The sequence below is a fragment of the Myotis myotis genome, unplaced genomic scaffold, assembly GCF_014108235.1.
Source record: "Myotis myotis isolate mMyoMyo1 unplaced genomic scaffold, mMyoMyo1.p scaffold_m19_p_25, whole genome shotgun sequence".
Lineage (NCBI taxonomy): Eukaryota > Metazoa > Chordata > Mammalia > Chiroptera > Vespertilionidae > Myotis > Myotis myotis.
The window spans coordinates 1,486,339-1,505,287 of NW_023416330.1; the positions used below are offsets into that span (position 1 = coordinate 1,486,339).

Below are 18,949 nucleotides of genomic sequence, written 5' to 3' on the forward strand. Positions count from 1 at the left end.
ATAGCATGTAATCAGTGCAAAAAATTTAATACTTTACATTTTCCCCACACTACGTATATGATTTGCATACACAGCATGTTGCACATCTAATTTTTTTAATCCTCACACAGGATGTTTTTTTTTATTGATGAGGGGGGCATCAATGAGAGAAACAGCCATCGGTTGCCTCCCGTACGTGAGACTGGGGATTAAACCCACAAACTAGGTATGTGCCCTGACCAAGAATCGAACCCGCAACCCTTCAGTGCACAGATCTAACAATGCTCCAACCAACTGAGCTACACCTGCCAGGGCTCTTAACTGAATGACAAACTCACTAGTGGGGCTCACCAGTACCTGTGAACTGGCAGAACAATCCATGAACTTGAAAATAGATCAGGGAGAAACTAAGATGGCGGCATAGATAAACACTGGGAAATTGCCGCCTCCCACAACAATTGAAAAATACCGCAAAGGACAGAGCAGACATCATCCAGAACAACAGGAAGCCTGGCTGAGTGTAAATTCTACAACTAGAAGGAAAGAAAAGCACACTGAGAGCCAGAGGCGCTGCGGAGGTGAAGTGCAGAGGTACGGCGGCTCGCGTGCGCAGAAAGGGGGTGGCACCTGAGGACGCGGCTGTTTTTTTTGAATCACAAGCTTCCGACTGCTCTGAACTCCGGTTCTGGGAAGTCTCTGGGGACCCAGGACTCATACGGGGAGAAGCTGGACTGTCGGGCAGCGGGCAAACTTGAGTGCGGCTTTCCCTCAGAGGTGCTTGCAGCAATTATCGGGTCACTGAGACGCGCGACTCCTTAGGAGAGTCAGCCATAGCTGCTTTCTCCGCCCTTTGACTCCCTGAGACCCCGCCCCACCCAGGCTGCGGCAGAGGCTTTTGCATGTGAATGTACCTAACTGCAGCCGAGCCAGGCAGACCCGGAACTTCCAAGAGAAGGCCCAAGGCCCCGCAGCAGCTTGCATTGCTTCACAGCTGAGCCTCTTCGTGGCTCCTGCTGTGTGGCCTCAGGCAGAGGCTGAATTAGCACCTCCTTAGATCCAGGAGCCACTGTACCCAGTGGTCAGAGGGGGACCATCCAGACTGCAACTCCTCAGATCCATAAGGGACACACTCAGGGAGCAGACTCAGTGAGCACCAAAGCCCCACTGAAGCAAGTCTTGCCCCAGAAGGGTGTCTTCAGCACAGAAGTTCTCCCACTTCAGACACAGCTGATTCTCACAGCCAATTGGCCTGGAGGTCAATTCCTCCCAGTGATCCTACAACAACCAAGGCACCAAGAGTGCACCAAGAGTGTCCACCTCAGGTAACTGGGGAGGTTGAGCCACTGGGCCCTACAGGACACCTGGCGCACAGGGCCACTCTATCAACACAGGGAAGCAGCCAAAATGCGGAGACAAAGAAACAGGTCACAAATGGCAGAAATGGAGGAAAGCAAACGACTGGATATAGAGTTCAAGGCCACGTTTATAAGGTTTTTCAAGAATTTTATGGAAACCGCCGATAAATTTAATGAATCCCTCAATAAGTATAGTGAGACCATGGAGGACATGAAAAAGGACCAACTAGAAATTAAGCATACACTGACTGAAATAAAGAACAATTTACAGAGATCCAACAGCAGACAAGAGGATGCCAAGAATCAAGTCAAAGATTTGAAATACAAAGAAACAAAAAATACCCAACCGAAAAAGAAAAAAGAAAAGAGATTCCAAAAATATGAAGATAGTGTAAGGAACCTCTGGGGCAACTTCAAGCGTACCAACATCAGAATTATAGGGGTACCAGAAGGAGAGAGAGGGCAAGATATTGAAAACCTTTTTGAAGAAATAATGACAGAAAATTTCCCCTACCTGGTGAAAGAAATGGACTTACAAGTCCAGGAAGCGCAGAGAACCCCAAACAAAAGGAATCCAAAGAGGACCACACCAAGACACATCATAATTAAAATGCCAAGAGCAAAAGATAAAGAGAAAATCTTAAAAGCAGCAAGAGAAAGACAGTCAGTTACCTACAAGGGAGTACCCATACGACTGTCAGCTGATTTCTCAACAGAAACCATGCAGGCCAGAAGAGTGGCAAGAAATATTCAAAGTGATGAATAGCAAGAACCTGCAACCAAGATAACTTTATCCAGCAAAGCTATCATTCAGAATAGAAGGTCAGATAAAGAGCTTCACGGATAAGAAAAAGCTAAAGGAGTTCATCACCACCAAACCAGCATTATATGAAATGCTGAAAGGTATTCTTTAAGAAGAGGAAGAAGAAAAAGGAACTCTTACCATTTGCCACAGCATGGATGGAACTTGAGAGCGGATAAATACCACAGGATCTCACTCATTTGTGGAATATAATGAACAACATAAACTGATGAACAAGGACTGATCCAGAGACGGAGAGGCATTGATTGGACTGTCGGGCCTTGGAGGGAAGGTAGGGGAGGGTAGGGGTAAGGGGGAAAGATCAACCAAAGGACTTATATGCAAGCATATAGGCCTAACCAATGGACACGGACAACGGGGGTGTGAGGGCATGAGCGGGGGGGGGGGGGGGGGGAGTTTAGAGGGTAACGTGGGGACAAGGACACATATGTAATATCTTAATCAATAAAAAATATATTAAAAAAATAAAAAATAAATAAAAAAGAAAATAGATCAACAGAGACTGTCCAGTCCAAAAGAAAGGTGAACACGGAACAATGTGCAGCATGCATGTTAGGCCATAAAATAATTCTTCATAAATTTTTTAAAAATTAAAATCATGCAAAGCATTGTTTGTAAAATAAAACTAGAAATAAAATAAAAACCAGAAAATTCACAAATACATGGAAATTAAACAGCACACACTTCATCAACTAACAGATCAAAGAAATAATTAGGGAAATGAGAAAAGACTTTGAGACAAATGAGCACAGGATGATGGAGGGAAATTTATGACTGGAAATATTTTCCTAACTGCTAAATGCAAGCAACTAATTCAAGTTGTTTTTTTAATCTGCAGGTCAAACAAAATATGCCTCTGGGCTATTATGACAAGCAGCCACAGTATGACCTGTGAGAAAAGCAAACAGAATCAAAACAGCTATTTTCACTGCTTTCCCTTCTACCTCCTGCTTGCCTTTCAGTCAATACCACATATTTCATACTTACTTTCTAAAGGGTTTCTATGTTCCTTTCCCTTCCTCCACCAAATTATATACTTCCTGAATTCTTATATTTATATACTTTCGAAAGGGTTTCTATGTTCCTTTCCCTTTCTCCACCAAATTATATACTTCCTGAGCATTCCCTATCTATGAAAACATGAACAAAAAGTTTTGCTCATGGCTTCATATTACTACACAATGTGAAGGAATTAATACTTAGTCACAATCACCCTTAACAGATATTGCTTAAATTACAGCACCCAATTCTGCTGAAGCCAGAAAACCCTTACGCCAAGCTAGCTCCTAATAACGATCACTGACAAACACTGCTTGAAAATGAACAACCCTTGCTCCTAGCCTAATCTGATTCAGTGGACTCTAATGTTTGTTTTAAAGCTTCCCAGTAATTCTGACAGACAGCTAGGGTGGGAATCCTTGTGGACCCAGTCAACTGCTATCAATCAGAGCAGACCCTCCAGAAGTAAAGCTTAACTGCCATATTGTCACATAAATACTTCCTGGAATGAGTTAAATCCCACAAAACTCAAAATTAGAAGCCAGGATCATGCAAAAATAATTAAAATAAATACTTCTCCAAAAGAAAGACCCCATAACATGTCCTTAAAAATTGGCTATAAAATTATTCCAAAATAAGGAAGTGAAAATTAAGCAACAAAAACCAAGGCTAGAACTGAGGCCATGAATCCTGTACCCTTCATTTATTCAATTATTTCTTCAGCTCTTAAGCAACCTGTGGGTCGCGACCCCTGAAAATACATCCTGCATATCAGATATTTATGATTCATAACAGTAGCAAAATTACAGTTATGAAGTAGCAACGAAAATAATTTTATGGTTGGGGGTCACCACAACATGAGGAACTGTATTAAAGGGTCACGGCATTGGGAAGGTTGAGAACCACTGAATGTATTCCAGGCATTGTCCTACATACTTGGCATACAGGGATGTCCAAGATAACAAAAATCTCTACCCTTGAGTAGGGTATAGTCTAAGGGGCGGAGACAAACAATAACCCCAATACATACGTATGTAATCTAACTTAAGGTATTAATTGGGGAAAATAGAGCAGGACAGTAAAGAAGATGGAAAATAAGGAGGGACGTGAGCAGGACCAAGACATGATTGCTTTATGCAGGCAGCTCTGGCTGGGAACGCAGGGAGCTGGAATAGCTGTTGAAGGGGATTAACGTGGGAGCAAGGTGACCATGTGTAGGTATACACACTGAGGGGGAAAGTGATCCCAGAAGAGGATGAAATAAGTAGGAATAACTACTGGGAATCAAAGGCTTAAAAGGCAAAGAGCTGGGACTCTGAGCTTGGAATCCCGACTCTTATTCGAAGGCAGAAAGAAGTCTGTATTGAAAAGGCAAATGGAGCCCAACTGGCGTGGCTCAGTGGTTGAGCATCGACCTATGAACCAGGAGGTCATGGTTTGATTTCCGGTCAGGGCACATGCCTGGGTTGCGGGCTCAATCTCCAGTGGGGGGCATGCAGAAGGCAGCTGGTCAATGATTCTCTCTCATCCTTGATGTTTCTCCATCTCTCTCCTCTCTGAAATCAATAAAAATCCTATATAATAAAGAGCTAATATGCAAATGGTCATCACGCCCTCATGCCATCACGCCGTTAACTGCTCAGACACTCAACACTGGGGAGAGAGGAATGGGACCAGCCAGGCACAAATGAGCTCTCCAGAGAGGAATGGGGGCCAGGAGGCACAAATGAGCTCTCCAGAGAGGAATGGGACCAGCCAGGCTGCGGCTGGGAGAGGGACAAGCCACCCACCCCGCGGTCCTGGGCGCCAGCGTCTGGGGCTGTGGCCCGGGAGAGGGACAAGCCGCCTGCCCCACGGTCCCGGGCACCTGTGGCTGCGGCCCAGGATGCCGCCCGCCCACAGTCCCCAGCAGCTGCGGCCAGCCCGGGTGAAGCCGGCCCGGGTTCTGGGTGACTGCGGCCAGGCAGAGGGAGGGAAGCCTGGGTCCCGAGTGCCTGCGACTGGCCGGAGAAGGGAATCCTGGGTCCTGGGTACGAGGCGAGGAAGAGGAGGTTAGGGGCAATCAAGCCAGCAGGGGAGCAGGCAGAGGTGGTTAGGGGCAATCAGGCAGGCAGACAGAGGGGTTAGGGGAAATCAGGCAGGCAAACAAGCGAGCCATTAGGAGCCAGTGGTCCCAGATTGTGAGAGGCAGTCAGACATCCCCCAAGGGGTCCCAGACTGGAGAAGGTGCAGGCTGGGCTGAGGAAGTGCCCCCCCCCCCGCCTGTGCACAAATTTCATGCACTGGGCCTCTAGTATATATACAAAAAAAAATAAAGGCAAGTGGGGGCCTCTACTAGGTGTACCAGATAATAATGTGGATTTTTTTCAATAGATGGAGTTACACATATGTTGATATTTATGCGATCTGATATGTATGCTATTTTGTTGTATTGACAGCAAGCTTCAAAACTTCATATGTCAAATTTGCTGCAAGTGTTAACATCAGAGATATTTTTACACTTAAAAATGTCGAATTTTGTGTCAAAAAAAGAGCATTTGCGGGAAGTTTTAATTCATTACTTTATTTTGAAGAAAAAGTATCGTATCCTTCGGGAAGCTTATGGTGAACATGTTCCATCTCAAGATACTTGTGAACGCTGGTTTAAACGCTTTAAAAGTGATGATTTCCATGTGAAAGACAAAGAACGTCCAGGTCAATCAAAAAAGTTTGAAGACCAACAATTACAAGCATTATTGGATGAAGATCCATGTCAAACTCAAAAACAACTTGCAGAAAGCAAACAATTTCCGATCGTTTACAAGCAATGGAAAAGATTTTAAAGGAAGGAAAATGGGTGCCACATCAACTGAACAAAAGACAAATGGAAAACCGAAAGTCATCAGTAAAATGTTGCTTCAATGGCACAAAATAAAGTCTTTTTTGCATCGAATTGTGACTGGTGATGAAAAGTGGATTTATTTTTGAGAATCCCAAACGCACAAAATCATGAGTTGATCCAGGTCAACCATCAACATCGACTGCAAGGCCAAATCGCTTTGGAAAGAAGACAATGCTCTGCATTTGGTGGGATCAGGAAGGTGTGGTGAATTATGAGCTTCTAAAACCAGGTGAAACCGTTACTGCTGATCACTACCGACAACAAATAATCAATTTAAACCACACTTTGATCGTGAAACAACCAGAATGTGCCACAAGACATGGCATAGTAATTTTGCTTCATGATGACGCACCATCACACACTTCAAAACCAGTTAAAGACACGTTAAAAGATCTTGCCTGGGAAGTATTAACCCACCCGCCGTATTCACCAGACCTTGCTCCTTCAAATTACCACTTGTTCTGATCAATGGCACATGCACTTTCTGAGCAGCACTTCAAAACATATGAAGAAGTGGAAAATTGGGTCTCTGAATGGTTTGACTCAAAACAAGAAAAGTTCTATTGGTAGGTATCCACAAATTATCTGAAAGATGGGGGAAATGTGTAGCTAGCGATGGACATTACTTTGAATAAAGCACTTTTGATGTTTCTCTTGAAATTATCGTGTTTTCTTTGATTACAAAATCTGCATTATTAACCGGTACACCTAGTATTTTCTGAAGAAGAGAGCAATCTCATCTCCAGACAGAGTAAACAGGAAAAATTGTAAAGGTAACCCAGTGAGATATTACTACAGCAGCAAGTTGGAAGAGGAAAACAATTTCCAAAAGAAGTTAGGAATGATGGTAAATGTGGGCAACCTTGTGCTTGGACAAAGGTATATAATGCAAACAAAAGACCACACCTAACGATGCAAAAGCAAGAGCATCTTTTCTCTCTCCCAGAATATGGAATGTGAAATGGGTATGGAAAGAGTCATGACTCAAATCCTAAGAAACTAAGACAAGAATCCTGTGCCTTTTTATTCTTATTACATCTTCTGCAGTCATTTCTCATCTGTTTTCCTCTAGAATATAGACAAGTCCTTCTTTCCTGTCTGTCACACTGAGCAGAAGCATGAGAACAAACTGTCCACATTAGCTCAATGTTCTAAAGCAGCGTTTCTCAACCGGTGGGTCGCGACCCCTTTGGGGGTCAAATGACCCTTTCACAGGGGTCGCCCAAATACATCCTGCATATCAAATATTTACATTACAATTCATAACAGTAGCAAAATTACAGTTATGAAGGAGCAACGTAAATAATTTTATGGCTGGGGGTTACAACGTGAGGAACTGTATTAAAGGGTCGCAGCATTAGGAAGGTTGAGAACCACTGTTCTAAAGGGAGAGGAGCACATCCCTGACGTCAGGGGAAGAGTGCTGAGCAGGACAGGAGTGCCAGTGCCCTTGTCTGCAGACTCTCCTCCTAAGGCTTAACCTACACTAGACATGGTTTTAATAAGGGAGTCAATTAGGTGTGTATCTATAATTAACACAACTTCCTTAGAATTCTATTTCCTCACCTTTTCCAGGAACCTGGAACTTAGATTAGAATCTTATGGAATATTAGCTTGGAACAGAGTTCTAGCAATTGTCTAGTCCAAGGGTCAGCTAACTACAGACCTGGCCACCTGTTTTTGGCCAAATTTGGCTACTGTCTGTTTATGTACATAAGTGTTTACTGGAACATGGCGTGCCAATTCAACTACACATTGTCTACAGCTGCTTTCAAAAGCTACACAGGTAGAGGAATTGCAATAGAAGCCATGTGATCCACAGAGCCCACTTTGGGCCTTTACGAAGTTTGCCAACCTCTGCACTGGTTCAGTGATTTTCAACCTTTTTCATCTGAAGGTTACAAAAACTAATTACTAAAATACTGAAGCACACCAAAAAATAATATTTTTTGCCCATCTGACAAAAATAGGTATACTGTTGATTTACTTAAAAAAATAATTACCTACCCTTTTTGCTCCAAGGTGACTTTTTAACAAATCAGATGCCTATACTTGTATATAAGGATTTCTGATGCCAAGAATTAACTGATCAGATGCAACCTTATTATGCAATGTGATCAATAAGACGCAACTCTGTTATATGACCCACATATTTATGGTTCAAGACAGGGCATTCACACCACACAGCTATTGTTGTGTTAGCTGTTGTCATTTTTTTTTAATTTGACAATCTCAGGGAAAAGAGGTCAGTGCCTCTGACTAAATAGGCACTGCATGTTTTAAAAATTCTTGCAGCACACCAGTTAAAAAATCACTGCTCTAAAAGTTCTCAACCTCCTACCCTAGCTGGCTCAGTGGATAGAGCCATCAGCCTGTGGACTGAGGGGTCCTGGATTCAATTCTGGTCAAAGGCACATGTCCGGGTTGTGGGCTCAATCCCCAGTAGGAGGCGTGCAGGAAGCAGCCAATCAATGATTCTCTCTCATCACTAATGTTTCTATCTCTCTCCCTCTCCTTTTCCTCTATGAAAATTAAAAAATATACTTAAAAGTTCTCAACCTCTTTTTTTTTCCTCAATGCCATTCTCACGTATTGTGAATCACTATCGAAGTCAAAACTCAGTATTTTACTGGTAAGGAAACCCAGACCCTTTATTTAAACAGTAACTAGAAAAAAGGATCAGGGTAATGTTCAAGAACTTTGAAAATGAGCATATTAGCCTTACAGTTTTACATGAAATTCTGAGTAGCCAAGCAAAATGTTCACAAAGAGCCCACACCTATATCATGTTGCTTGAAAAATAATGTATCCTCATTGTTTTAAAATCTTATAGAGCCCATGGACAGGTTCTCCTCATATGAACTTAGTATTTTGTTTACACAGTGTAGTGCACAAGGCCATTTGTTTGTCTTGCGACTGACTTTCCTCTTCCGGTGTTGGGAAATCAATAGCTGACAAGTCCTAACAGATAGCAAGGTTCTGCCTCCCAACATGGAAGCTATCAAACCCGGACCCTTGAGTTCTCAATCATCCTTGGCGGCCTGGAAGAGGACCAGTAGCCTGCCTGAGCTTGGCCAACTGGGTGTTCCCATCATGACTTAGAATCTACAGGAAATGACACCCATCCCTCTTTTTAAAAAATTAATCCTTCTAGCCCTAACCGGTTTGGCTCAGTGGATAGAGCATCGGCCTGCGGACTGAGGAGTCCCAGGTTCGATTCCGGTCAAGGGCATGTACCTTGGTTGCGGGCACATCCCCAGTAGGGAGTGTGCAGGAGGCAGCTGATCGATGTTTCTCTCTCATCGATGTTTCTAACTCTCTCTTCCTTCCCCTCTGTGGAAAAAAAAAAAAAAATCAATAAAACATATATTTAAAACAAAATTAATCCTTCTAGCCCTAGCTGGTTTTGTTCAGTGGACAGAGCAGTCAGCCTGGGTTTGATTCCAGTAAAGGGCACAGCCTGGGTTGTGGGCTCGATCCCCAGTAGGAGGCGTGCAGGAGGAAGCTGATCAATGATTCTCTCTCATCATTGATGTTTCTATCGCTCTCCCTCTCCCTGCCTCTCTGAAATCAATAAAAATATATAAGAAGAAAACTAATCTTTCTAAAGGACCAGCCACTACATTTAAGAAATGTCAAAGAAAGGGACAAAGCCCTTCCAGCAATCTTTTCTTCCTTCCACAGATAGAGTGATTGTGGTGCATGCTCTGGGCACTGGGCTCTCCCCAGGTGCAGAGGAGAATGTCATTAATGCACTTCCTAGAAGCCTTCCCTGCTGCCTCTGAGTTACAGTCTGCAAGGCAAGGCACTCCTAGGAGGCTTGAGTCACAATCGTCACAGCTGTTCTCGGGAGACAGAGGCAGGACACACACAGGCGACAAGAGGTTCTCAGAGGTCAGGGAGCTCTTGGAAACCATGTGCTGCATCTGGGCTTGTAGGAGCTGTGATAGGGGTGGCTTCTCAAGTCTCAATAGCATCAAAAGTCAGCTCCTCCAGTGCTGCAGACTCAGTCACAGGGCTTCCAGGCAAGGTTCTTGTATCAGACTGACAGAAACAGAGAAGGGTTTCCTGAGCACTGCACCTCCAGCCCTGCCAAGAGTTGTAGAAGCTCTGATTCCTGTAGTAAAGCCCTCCATACCTGGAATGTATAGCACAGCTTCTGTTGTCCTGACTGATAAAACCCAAATAAGCCGGCACTACTGCACAGCTGCACACAGGTCCATTCTCCTCCAGCAAGCTAGCATTTTCACATTTGCTTAATCCATCCCAAATCTTCCTTTTACAGATGTGAAAACTAAGACTAACCAGTTAGTAAACAAGCAAACCCAGACTTCAACTCAGGTGTACCAATACAGAGCTCTTGAACTTATTTAGCAAGCAACCTTAGAACACAGCCTCTGATTTCCTATGTCGAAATATTACGGGGCAACTGCCTCTTCCTCAAGTGTAGGTAGGAAGATCACTCACACATGGTACCTACTAAATCACGCAGACAGAATCGTTCTAACGTACAGGCTGCAATCTGGTGGCCTACCAGACACATGTGTCTTTGAATTATGTGGGGGTTTTTAAATTAATCAACTTAATTGCCAATATTTTAAAAACAGAACTATAAGTATAGAGTTCCATTTTCTCTCAAAAAAGAAAGAAAATATCAAAATATCTAGACTAGTGGACCCAAATTTACCACAGCTAAGTCAACCGAAGATGTACAGCATTTGGCCAAACAGAAAGAAGGCTCCTGCACATATAAAAAATAATCATGAGTGAGTGGCACCACAGAGCGTGCCTGGGAGAAAAGACTGTGGGGTGCCTCCTTTCTCCAGTCTTTTGCTTGACTTTATCAACTACCAAGGTACCTATCCTTCCGAAAGAATCTCAAGGAACTGCTCACTATTCTTGTTTTTTAAATAAACAAAGTCAAATTCCAATAGTAAGAGTTTCAGAAGGTAAGAACAGAGGAGATGAAAAGCAGAAAAACAATAAGAAGAAAATTCCGCAGAACTGAATTGAAGGATGCATATTTCCAGGCTAAAGTGTTAACTAAATGCATGGCACAATAAAGACAAAAGACCTATGCCAATGACATTTTGGAACACGGGAGGAAAGGAAAATCATCATCAGAAATAAAGAACTGTCATCAGAAATTCTCAAGAGCAGAACTGGAAGACAGAACATGTATGGTAATACAACCAAAAATCTACGGAAAATGCATTCAAATCTACAATTATATATCTAACAAATCATCATTCGACTGAAAAGGTTAGAATTTGTTCATAATACATGGGTCTCAAAAAATTTACCTTCACGTACCCATTCTTAGAAAGTTGAGCGTTTTACTTTATGTTAATTAATTTGAAAATATATAACAAGGGATAATTTTTCCAGAAAAATGTATCAGAATGACCAGTGAATGTAAAAAGCGAAACTAACCAAAAACAGAAGGAACTGAAAAGTAACTTAAAGAGGCACCAGACCAAACTGGCTTTGCAGACTAGAGTTCTTCCAACATTTAATAAAGAGATTTTTACACTGCCCCAGAAAGCTTCACAACTCATTCTAGGAAGCCACTTATCTTGTAAAAAATAGGATAGCACATGTGCACAAATACAAAGGAAGACAACTATAATGATCTTTTACAATCATAAGTGAATCCTAAAGTAAAATCAACAATACAGTAAAAGAATAAAATATGTAGCACAAGGTTTTGAATCCAAGAATGCAAGGCTGGTTCAACATTGAAAATCAATACATCCTATATAATAAAAGAGAAAGATGTAAACTGACCATCCCTCCACGACGCCCACCAGCCAATCAGGCGTGAGTATGCAAATTAACACAACAAAGATGGCGGGTTAATTTGTATGTGCGGGCACCAAGCAGCCTGGGTCCTGGGAACATCCTCAGGACCCAGGCCACTCCGAGCCTGTAGGTCCGCGCGTACTCCCTGAGCAGCCGGGGTCACAGAACGCCCTGGCCAGGAGTGGCCTACGGGCACCGGCACCAAGCAACCCGGGTCTGTCCCGGGACAAGCAGCCAGGGGCGCCAAGCACAAGCGGCCACAGGGCGGGGCGGGAACTTCCGCCACATGTTCCCACCCCGCGGCCGCTTGTGCGTGCACCCGCACCAAGCAGCCCGGGTCCCGGGACACCAAGCAGGCCAGGTCCCGGGACAAGCAGCCAGGGGCGCCAAGCGGGCTGGGTCCCAGGACAAGTGGCCGGGGTGGCCAAGTGGGCTGGGTCCTGGGACAAGCGGCCAGGGTGCCAAGCGCAAGCGGCCGCGCCAAGCGGCCTGGGTCCAGCCTGGTGGACACAGCGAATGCAGGGCCGCCAGGCTTGGGGATGTGCCCCCAGCAGCTGCCGCGCGCCGTGTCCGCCAGATCCATGTCCCCCAGCCCACAGACACAGCGAACATGCGGCCGCGGGCTTGGGGGTGTGCCCCCGGCGGCCGGCCAGACACGCCCCTAGCCCAGTGGACACAACGCAGGGGATTCTCTGTGCATGGGCTGCAGAGGAAACACCTTTTCTTTTCTTTAAAAAATATATTTTATGATTTCTTACAGGGAAGAGGGGAGAGGGATAGACTGTCAGAAACATCGATGAGAGAGAAACATTGATCAGCTGCCTCCTGCACACTCACCACTGAGGATGTGCCCCCAACCAAGCTACATGCCCTTAACAGGAATCAAACCTGGGACCCTTCAGTCTGCAGGCAGATGCTCTATCCACTGCGTCAAACCATTTCAAGCATAAACACCTTTTCTGACGGCGCATTGGCTAAGCTCCCTATACGCCACCACTTGCAGTGTTCTTGGTAACATGGGTTATAAGAATCCAAGAAGGTGACCTAGGGTTTTTCCACCACAATCCTGGAGGAAAAAACGAAAGTCTGCTGCTGGAGGGGCTAAGAAATGTCATATCCTGCCCTAGCCGGTTTGGGTCAGTGGATAGAGCCTCGGCCTGCCGACCGCAGGGTCCGGGTTCGATTCTGATCAAGGGCATGTACCTAGGTTACAGGCTCCTCCCTGGCCGGGGCCCAGGTCAGGGCTCATGCAGGAGGCAACCAATCAAAGTGTCCCTCTCACATTGATATTTCTGTCTGTCCCTCTCTCTTCCACATTCTCTAAAAATCAATGGAAACATACCCTCAGGTGAGGATTAAAAAAAAAAAAAAAAAAGAAAGAAAGAAATGTCATATCTATGAAAGACGCATCTTTAAAATGCCTAAAGAAAGTTGTCATTTTTTCATGGTCAAGGGACTGGAGTCAGTGTTGATGAAAACACCTTGGTGGCTGCGGTGGCTGGCAGTGGCTGCAGTAGCGGGGTGATGGGGCTGGCACCTTCCCTGATCAGCCTGGTAACCTCCCACAGAGGGAGGCCAAACTGTGGTTTATGCCCACTCCCCCCAGGGAGCGGGCCTAAGCCATCAGTAGGACATCCTCTGAGGGCTCCCAGTCTGTAAGAGGGGGCAGGCTGGGCTGAGGAAACACCCCCCCCCCCGCCCCCAGTGCACAAATTTCGTGCATTGGGCCCCTACTCTATATTGCAAGATAAAAGAAGGGGCCTCATCAACCACCTCAAGAAATACAGAAAAAGCAACTGATAAAATTAAAACCCAACTCAAAAAACAAATGTTCTTAGCTAAACAAAAATATCAGAAACCTACAGCAAACACCATACTCAATATTAAAAGAATGCTCATTTAAGTCAAAAAAGATGACAAGACAAAGACACCTGCCATCACCCATATTATTCAACATTACATTGGAGGGCTTGACAATGAAGGTTTCTAGAAGAAGTATATGAAAAAGAAATGAGATATAAATATTAGAAGAGAAGAGATTGCAAATATGACTAACTAGAAAATCTAAAACATCAAACTATTAAAACAAGATTCTAATAAGCCAGTTGTATATAATTCAATTACAAAAACACTTTTCTATAGATCAGTAACAAATTTGAGAATGTAATAGGATAAACAAAACTATACCATCCACAATGAAAACAAATATAACATATCTAGGAATTAAACAAGTAAAGTAGAAGAACTATAAAAAGAAAATTGTAACTACTATAAGTTCCATTGGGGCAGGAATCTCTGTGTAGTCTGTTCAGTATGCATCCAATCTCTTAGGTAAGTGCCTGGCACATTCAATAAGCATGTGATAGATGACTGACAGGCATAAAAGAAATTAACAAAGGCATTCTCATTGCTGGATGAAAGAACCCATATGGTAAAAATACCAATCGTTCCCAAGTTATGTTAATAAATACAATGAGATCCTAATAAAAATTTCAGAATTATTTACAGAACATGAAGATTCAGAAGTTCATTTTTTTATATTGTAAGAACAATTTTAAAGAAATTTCTTTAAAAGAACATGCTATTTAATACACACAAAATGAAGCAATAATTTTTAAAAATTTATTATAAATAGTAATTTAACATGTAAAAAAGATGGATAAGATGGAGAATTCAAAAAATCATATTAGAACTGTGAGAAGCCCCAAATTCACACCATACCCAAAATAAAGTCTCATCCTATATAATAGAGGTAATATGCAAATTGGCCATCACACCCTCACACAAGATGGCCACCCCCATGTGGTCAAAGATGGCCACCTTCATGTGGTCACAAGATGGCGAGCAGGGGAGGGCAGTTGTGGGCGATCAGACCAGCAGGGGAGGGCAGTTGGGGGGGACCGGGCCTGCAGGGGAGGGCAGTTGGGGGGGACCGGGCCTGCAGGGGAGGGCAGTTGGGGGTGACCGGGCTGGCAGGGGAGGGCAGTTGGGGGCAATCAGGCCAGCAGGGGAGGGCAGTTGGGGGTGACTAGGCCTGCAGGGGAGGGCAGCTGGGGGTGACCGGGCCCACAGGGGAGGGCAATTGGGGGCGACCGGGCCAGCAGGGGAGGGTAGTTGGGGGCAATCGGGCCAGCAGGAGAGCAATTAGGCGTCGATCAGGCTGGCAGGGGAGTAGTTAGGGGGTGATCAGGCTGGCAGGCAGAAGCAGTTAGGGGCAATCAGGCAGGCAGGCAGGCAGACAGGTGAGCAGTTGGGAGCCAGCAGTCCCAGATTGTGAGAGGGATGTCTGACTGCCAGTTTAAGGGGTTGGGCCTAAACCGGCACTCAGACATAGCCCAAGGGGTCCCAGATTGGAGAGGGTGCAGGCTGGGCTGAGGGAGAGACACACACACACACACACACACACACACACACACACACACCCCAGTGCACGAATTTCATGCACCGGGCCTCTAGTATGGAATAAAAGTTAAATTTAAAAAAATAATAATAAAGCAGCAAAGGAGCATAAAATACTAAAGCATACAGGAACTGTTGGCGTGGCGACACTATTATGGAAAAAAACCATTAAAATATACAAAAAATTCTTTAAAACAATGAGAGATCAACCACACAATAAAAAAAATACAAATGATACAAGCAGGCAGAAAAATAAATACAATGTATGAAAACATAACTTCACTAGACACAAAAGGAAATATGTTACAACGTTGAAGCTATTTTTCTCTCTCAAGATTATAAAAAATATAGTAATAAACTCTTAGAAAGTGTATGGGAAATGGGGTACTCTCATACATTACTAACGGTACCAGCGTTTTTGAGGACAACTTGGCAATAGCTATCAAAATTGTAAACATATGTAATTTCCACTTGAAGCAGTATCTATCCTCCAGAAATATTGGTTTAACCACACCAAGACGTGCCTATAGATGTTCGGTGCAATGTTTTCTAAAGCAGTGAAAAAGTATAAAACTGAAACGGTTAAACAACAGTGGGTCCAAATGGTGCCCACCTACTGTAGACTCCCGAAGCTCGCAGGGCCTAACCCTTAAATGGACAAAGGGACAGCAGAATGCTACCTGGTCCAGTCTTACTGTTAGACCACAGAGCTGTAAATGTACACAGAAAAGAGCAAAGGGGCTCGTAAAAAAAGCATTCATTCTCCAATTCATCCACGTGGCAAATACTTGCTCAACAGTCCCCACAGGGACGTGAAACACAGGGCTCCTAACAGACAGGCTGCACTCGGGTCCTCGTGGGGCTCACAGACTACCAGGAAAGGAAGGTTATAAAGAAAAAGATAACTAAGTAACATTATAAAACGGAGTAAATGTCCGAAGAAAACCCAGGAGCCAGAGAACAGTGGGGAGGGAGGCACAGGAGCAGTAGGTGGACATACTTGACACAGAGCTAAAGCTCCAGCCGGGCGGGGGTGGGGCGGGATGTGCGGAAACTAACTTTCGGGGGTCGGGCTTCCGAGAGCCTTCCATCTGTGGATTACAGTCACTGTCATTCACGAACGCGCCAGCTAAAAATGAGAAACGTGAGGACGCCCCAACAAGACGTACTGACCGGGATGTTCCCCAACCGCACCCCGAAAATGACAGCATATACACCATTCTGAGCCCCAGAAGGTCGCCAAGAAGGTAAACCATGTATTTCAAAGTTCAACTCGAAAGATCAAACACGTAAAAAGAAAAAGAAAGACCTAGCATCGAAGTGGCAAACTGCAGGTCACATCCGCCAAAGGTTTTGACATTTCGGCCAAAACTCCAGGCGGATGACAGTGACACGGCCGAAGAAGGCTCTGCTCGACACGAGTGGGTGTCACTGTTTCCATGACGACCGCGCCTCCCGAGCGCGGCTCTCCGCGTCTGTCAAACTTCCCATCAGCCCTAAAAGTCTCTCCACAGACTTGTTCCGTATTAAAAAGCAAACACTAAACCCCTCAATCAACACAACGTAATTTCGCCAGAGAGCGGCTTTGAGGTGTGAGGTCCCGTCAGGCACTTCCGCCTCCGAGCGAGACGCGCGGCCCGGTAATGCGCACGGGTCCCGCTCCCTCCGTGCGCGCAGCCACGCGAGCCGCTAACAGGTTTTCACCGCACGGGCGAGGGGTCCACGGGAAACACGGCTGGGGTGGCCTTCGGGGCTCCACACCTACCCGACGCGCCAGGGCCCCGGCGGCGATCCCTCGCCTCCCGCGACAGGCCGGCCCTCGCCCGCTCCCCGGCCTGCGCTCCGTGCGGGCGCGGCAGCGGTGGGGCCCGCGGGGGCCACGGGGATGCGGCCGGACGCGGCTGGCCAGGGCCGGCGGCTCACGTACCTGCGGCGCCGGCTCCTCCGCCTGCTCCCAGCGCGGCCGCCATGCTGCTGCGACGCCCGCTTCCGCCTCGCCCCGCGCGCCAGCTGGGGGCCGGGGCCGGGGCCGGGGCCGGGGCCGGCGGGCCGGAACGGGGACGCGGCGAGCGAGGCGGGTCCGGTCGCTGGCCCTGCTCCTCCGCGGGGAGAAAACAACAAACTACCGTAACATGGCCGCCGCCTCGCCGCCGCCGCGGTGCACGCCGGGAGGATGGCGGCCGGAAGGCGCGGCGCGGGGGCGGGGGGGCGGGTAGGGCCCTCAGAGGCCGCGGCGCCTCCGAGCCAACTCCGAGAGGCCGAGGCCGAGTGCGGAACAAGAACGGGCTGGCGGCCACCCCGCTCGGCTCCACAAACCCAAACGTTTGAAGCGGGGGTGGGAGCGGCTGCCGGTCGTACTTTGGTCCCAGGTTCTGTCGTAAGCGCTTTGCAGCAGGTGCCGCGCCGTGCTTTACGGCAGGCGGATCTCCCGTGGACAGTGGGAGCGAGCAGGCCGTGCGCGCCTCGGTGGGGCCCGAGTTTAGTGTCAGTGTTTGAACAGGGAGGCGGGGAGCCGGGGCGGGAGTAACTGGCCGAGCTGACGCGGAAGGGAGCGCACAGTCTCGGGCTCCGTCCGTCTGCAGGGCCGCGAGCCCGCGCATGCGCACTGCTGGGCCCGCCGCCGAGCGCGCGCGCAGCCGGGGTCTGCGTTGGGGCAGGTGCGCGGACTGGGTGCATGGAGCCCAGCTCTGGGTGCTGCCCTGAGACTCGTTTAGGTACCGGGGTTTAAAGAAGAGCCGGAGTCTGCATTTCTGAGCAGCGAAAAGCTCATAAAACGAATCAGTCATAAGTGGCCTGGAGTAAAGGGTATTGGGGGCCAAGGCAGTGATCAGGGAAGGCTGAAAGCTACTGGGATCAGGCGTCCAAAGAGGCTGCCTGGTGGTTAGCGTTTGGGGCAAGGAGGGGAGGATGTCATGGGATCTTCAAATACAGACTGCAAACATTGATTCCAAAACAGTCATGGTGGGGGAGATGGGGAAAGGAAAGGGTAATTTTACGTAGGGAGAAGACTGAACAGAGGCTCAGCTGTCCAGTGGCTTGTGTGGCTGAGAACTGGAAGCGGACCCCGCGGCGGCCGAGTGTTGGGATAAGCTGGGAAGGCCTGGAAGGGCCAGAAGGCATTGTCTGAAGCTGTGGCGTACAGAACGGTTCTAACAGCAGAAGTTACTTGTAGGATTTGTGTTTTAGAAAGATGGCTCTGACAACACGAGAGAGAATAGGCAGCGTGGGTAGGCATGAACCGGGGGTATTCATCCCAGTTAGTAACAATTGCAGCAGTCCCTGCAGGGGAAAGGCTCCTGGATGTATAGAGATGGGCAGGTGAGGAAGCAGTGTAATCAGAGGTGAATGGTAGCAACAACTGAACAAATGAAAACTCAGACACCGCCAACAGTATGGTGGTTACCAGAGGGAAAGATGGTGGGGGCAGTAGTACGGGATGAAGGGAGTCAAATATATGACGGAAGGAAGAAAATGTGGCTGGCGGGCACCAATATGCAGATGATGTATCGTGGAATTGTGTACTTGGAACCCAGGCAATTTTATTAACGGATGTCACTCCAACAAATTAAAAAATTTTAAAGAAGTTTAAATGTTTAAACTTTTTAAAATCAATCTTTTTCAAACATTCAATTAAGAAGGAATATATCATGGGCAAGCAGTTCCAAATCGAACACATCCCGTTTGTGCTGGGTAGCAGATACATTTAAAGGA

At 46.4% G+C, this 18,949-nt stretch overlaps 1 protein-coding gene across 5 annotated transcripts in view; it reads right to left on the reverse strand.

Annotated features, from left to right (window-relative positions):
• Positions 1 to 17,384, reverse strand: part of RBM33 (RNA binding motif protein 33) — a 116,282-nt gene extending 98,898 nt beyond the window's left edge. For 2 of the 5 annotated variants that reach the window (XR_004975241.1, XR_004975240.1), the window contains exon 1: positions 17,166 to 17,383. Coding sequence is in view for 2 of the 5 variants with exons in the window: in XM_036356174.1 (XP_036212067.1) it covers positions 17,166 to 17,208 (43 nt within the window). In the remaining 3 variants the exon portion in view is untranslated. Of the gene's footprint in view, positions 1 to 17,165 lie in introns of all 5 variants that reach the window. The other 3 variants (XR_004975242.1, XM_036356174.1, XM_036356175.1) reach the window with 3 other exon arrangements.
• Positions 17,385 to 18,949: the final 1,565 nt, after the last annotated feature.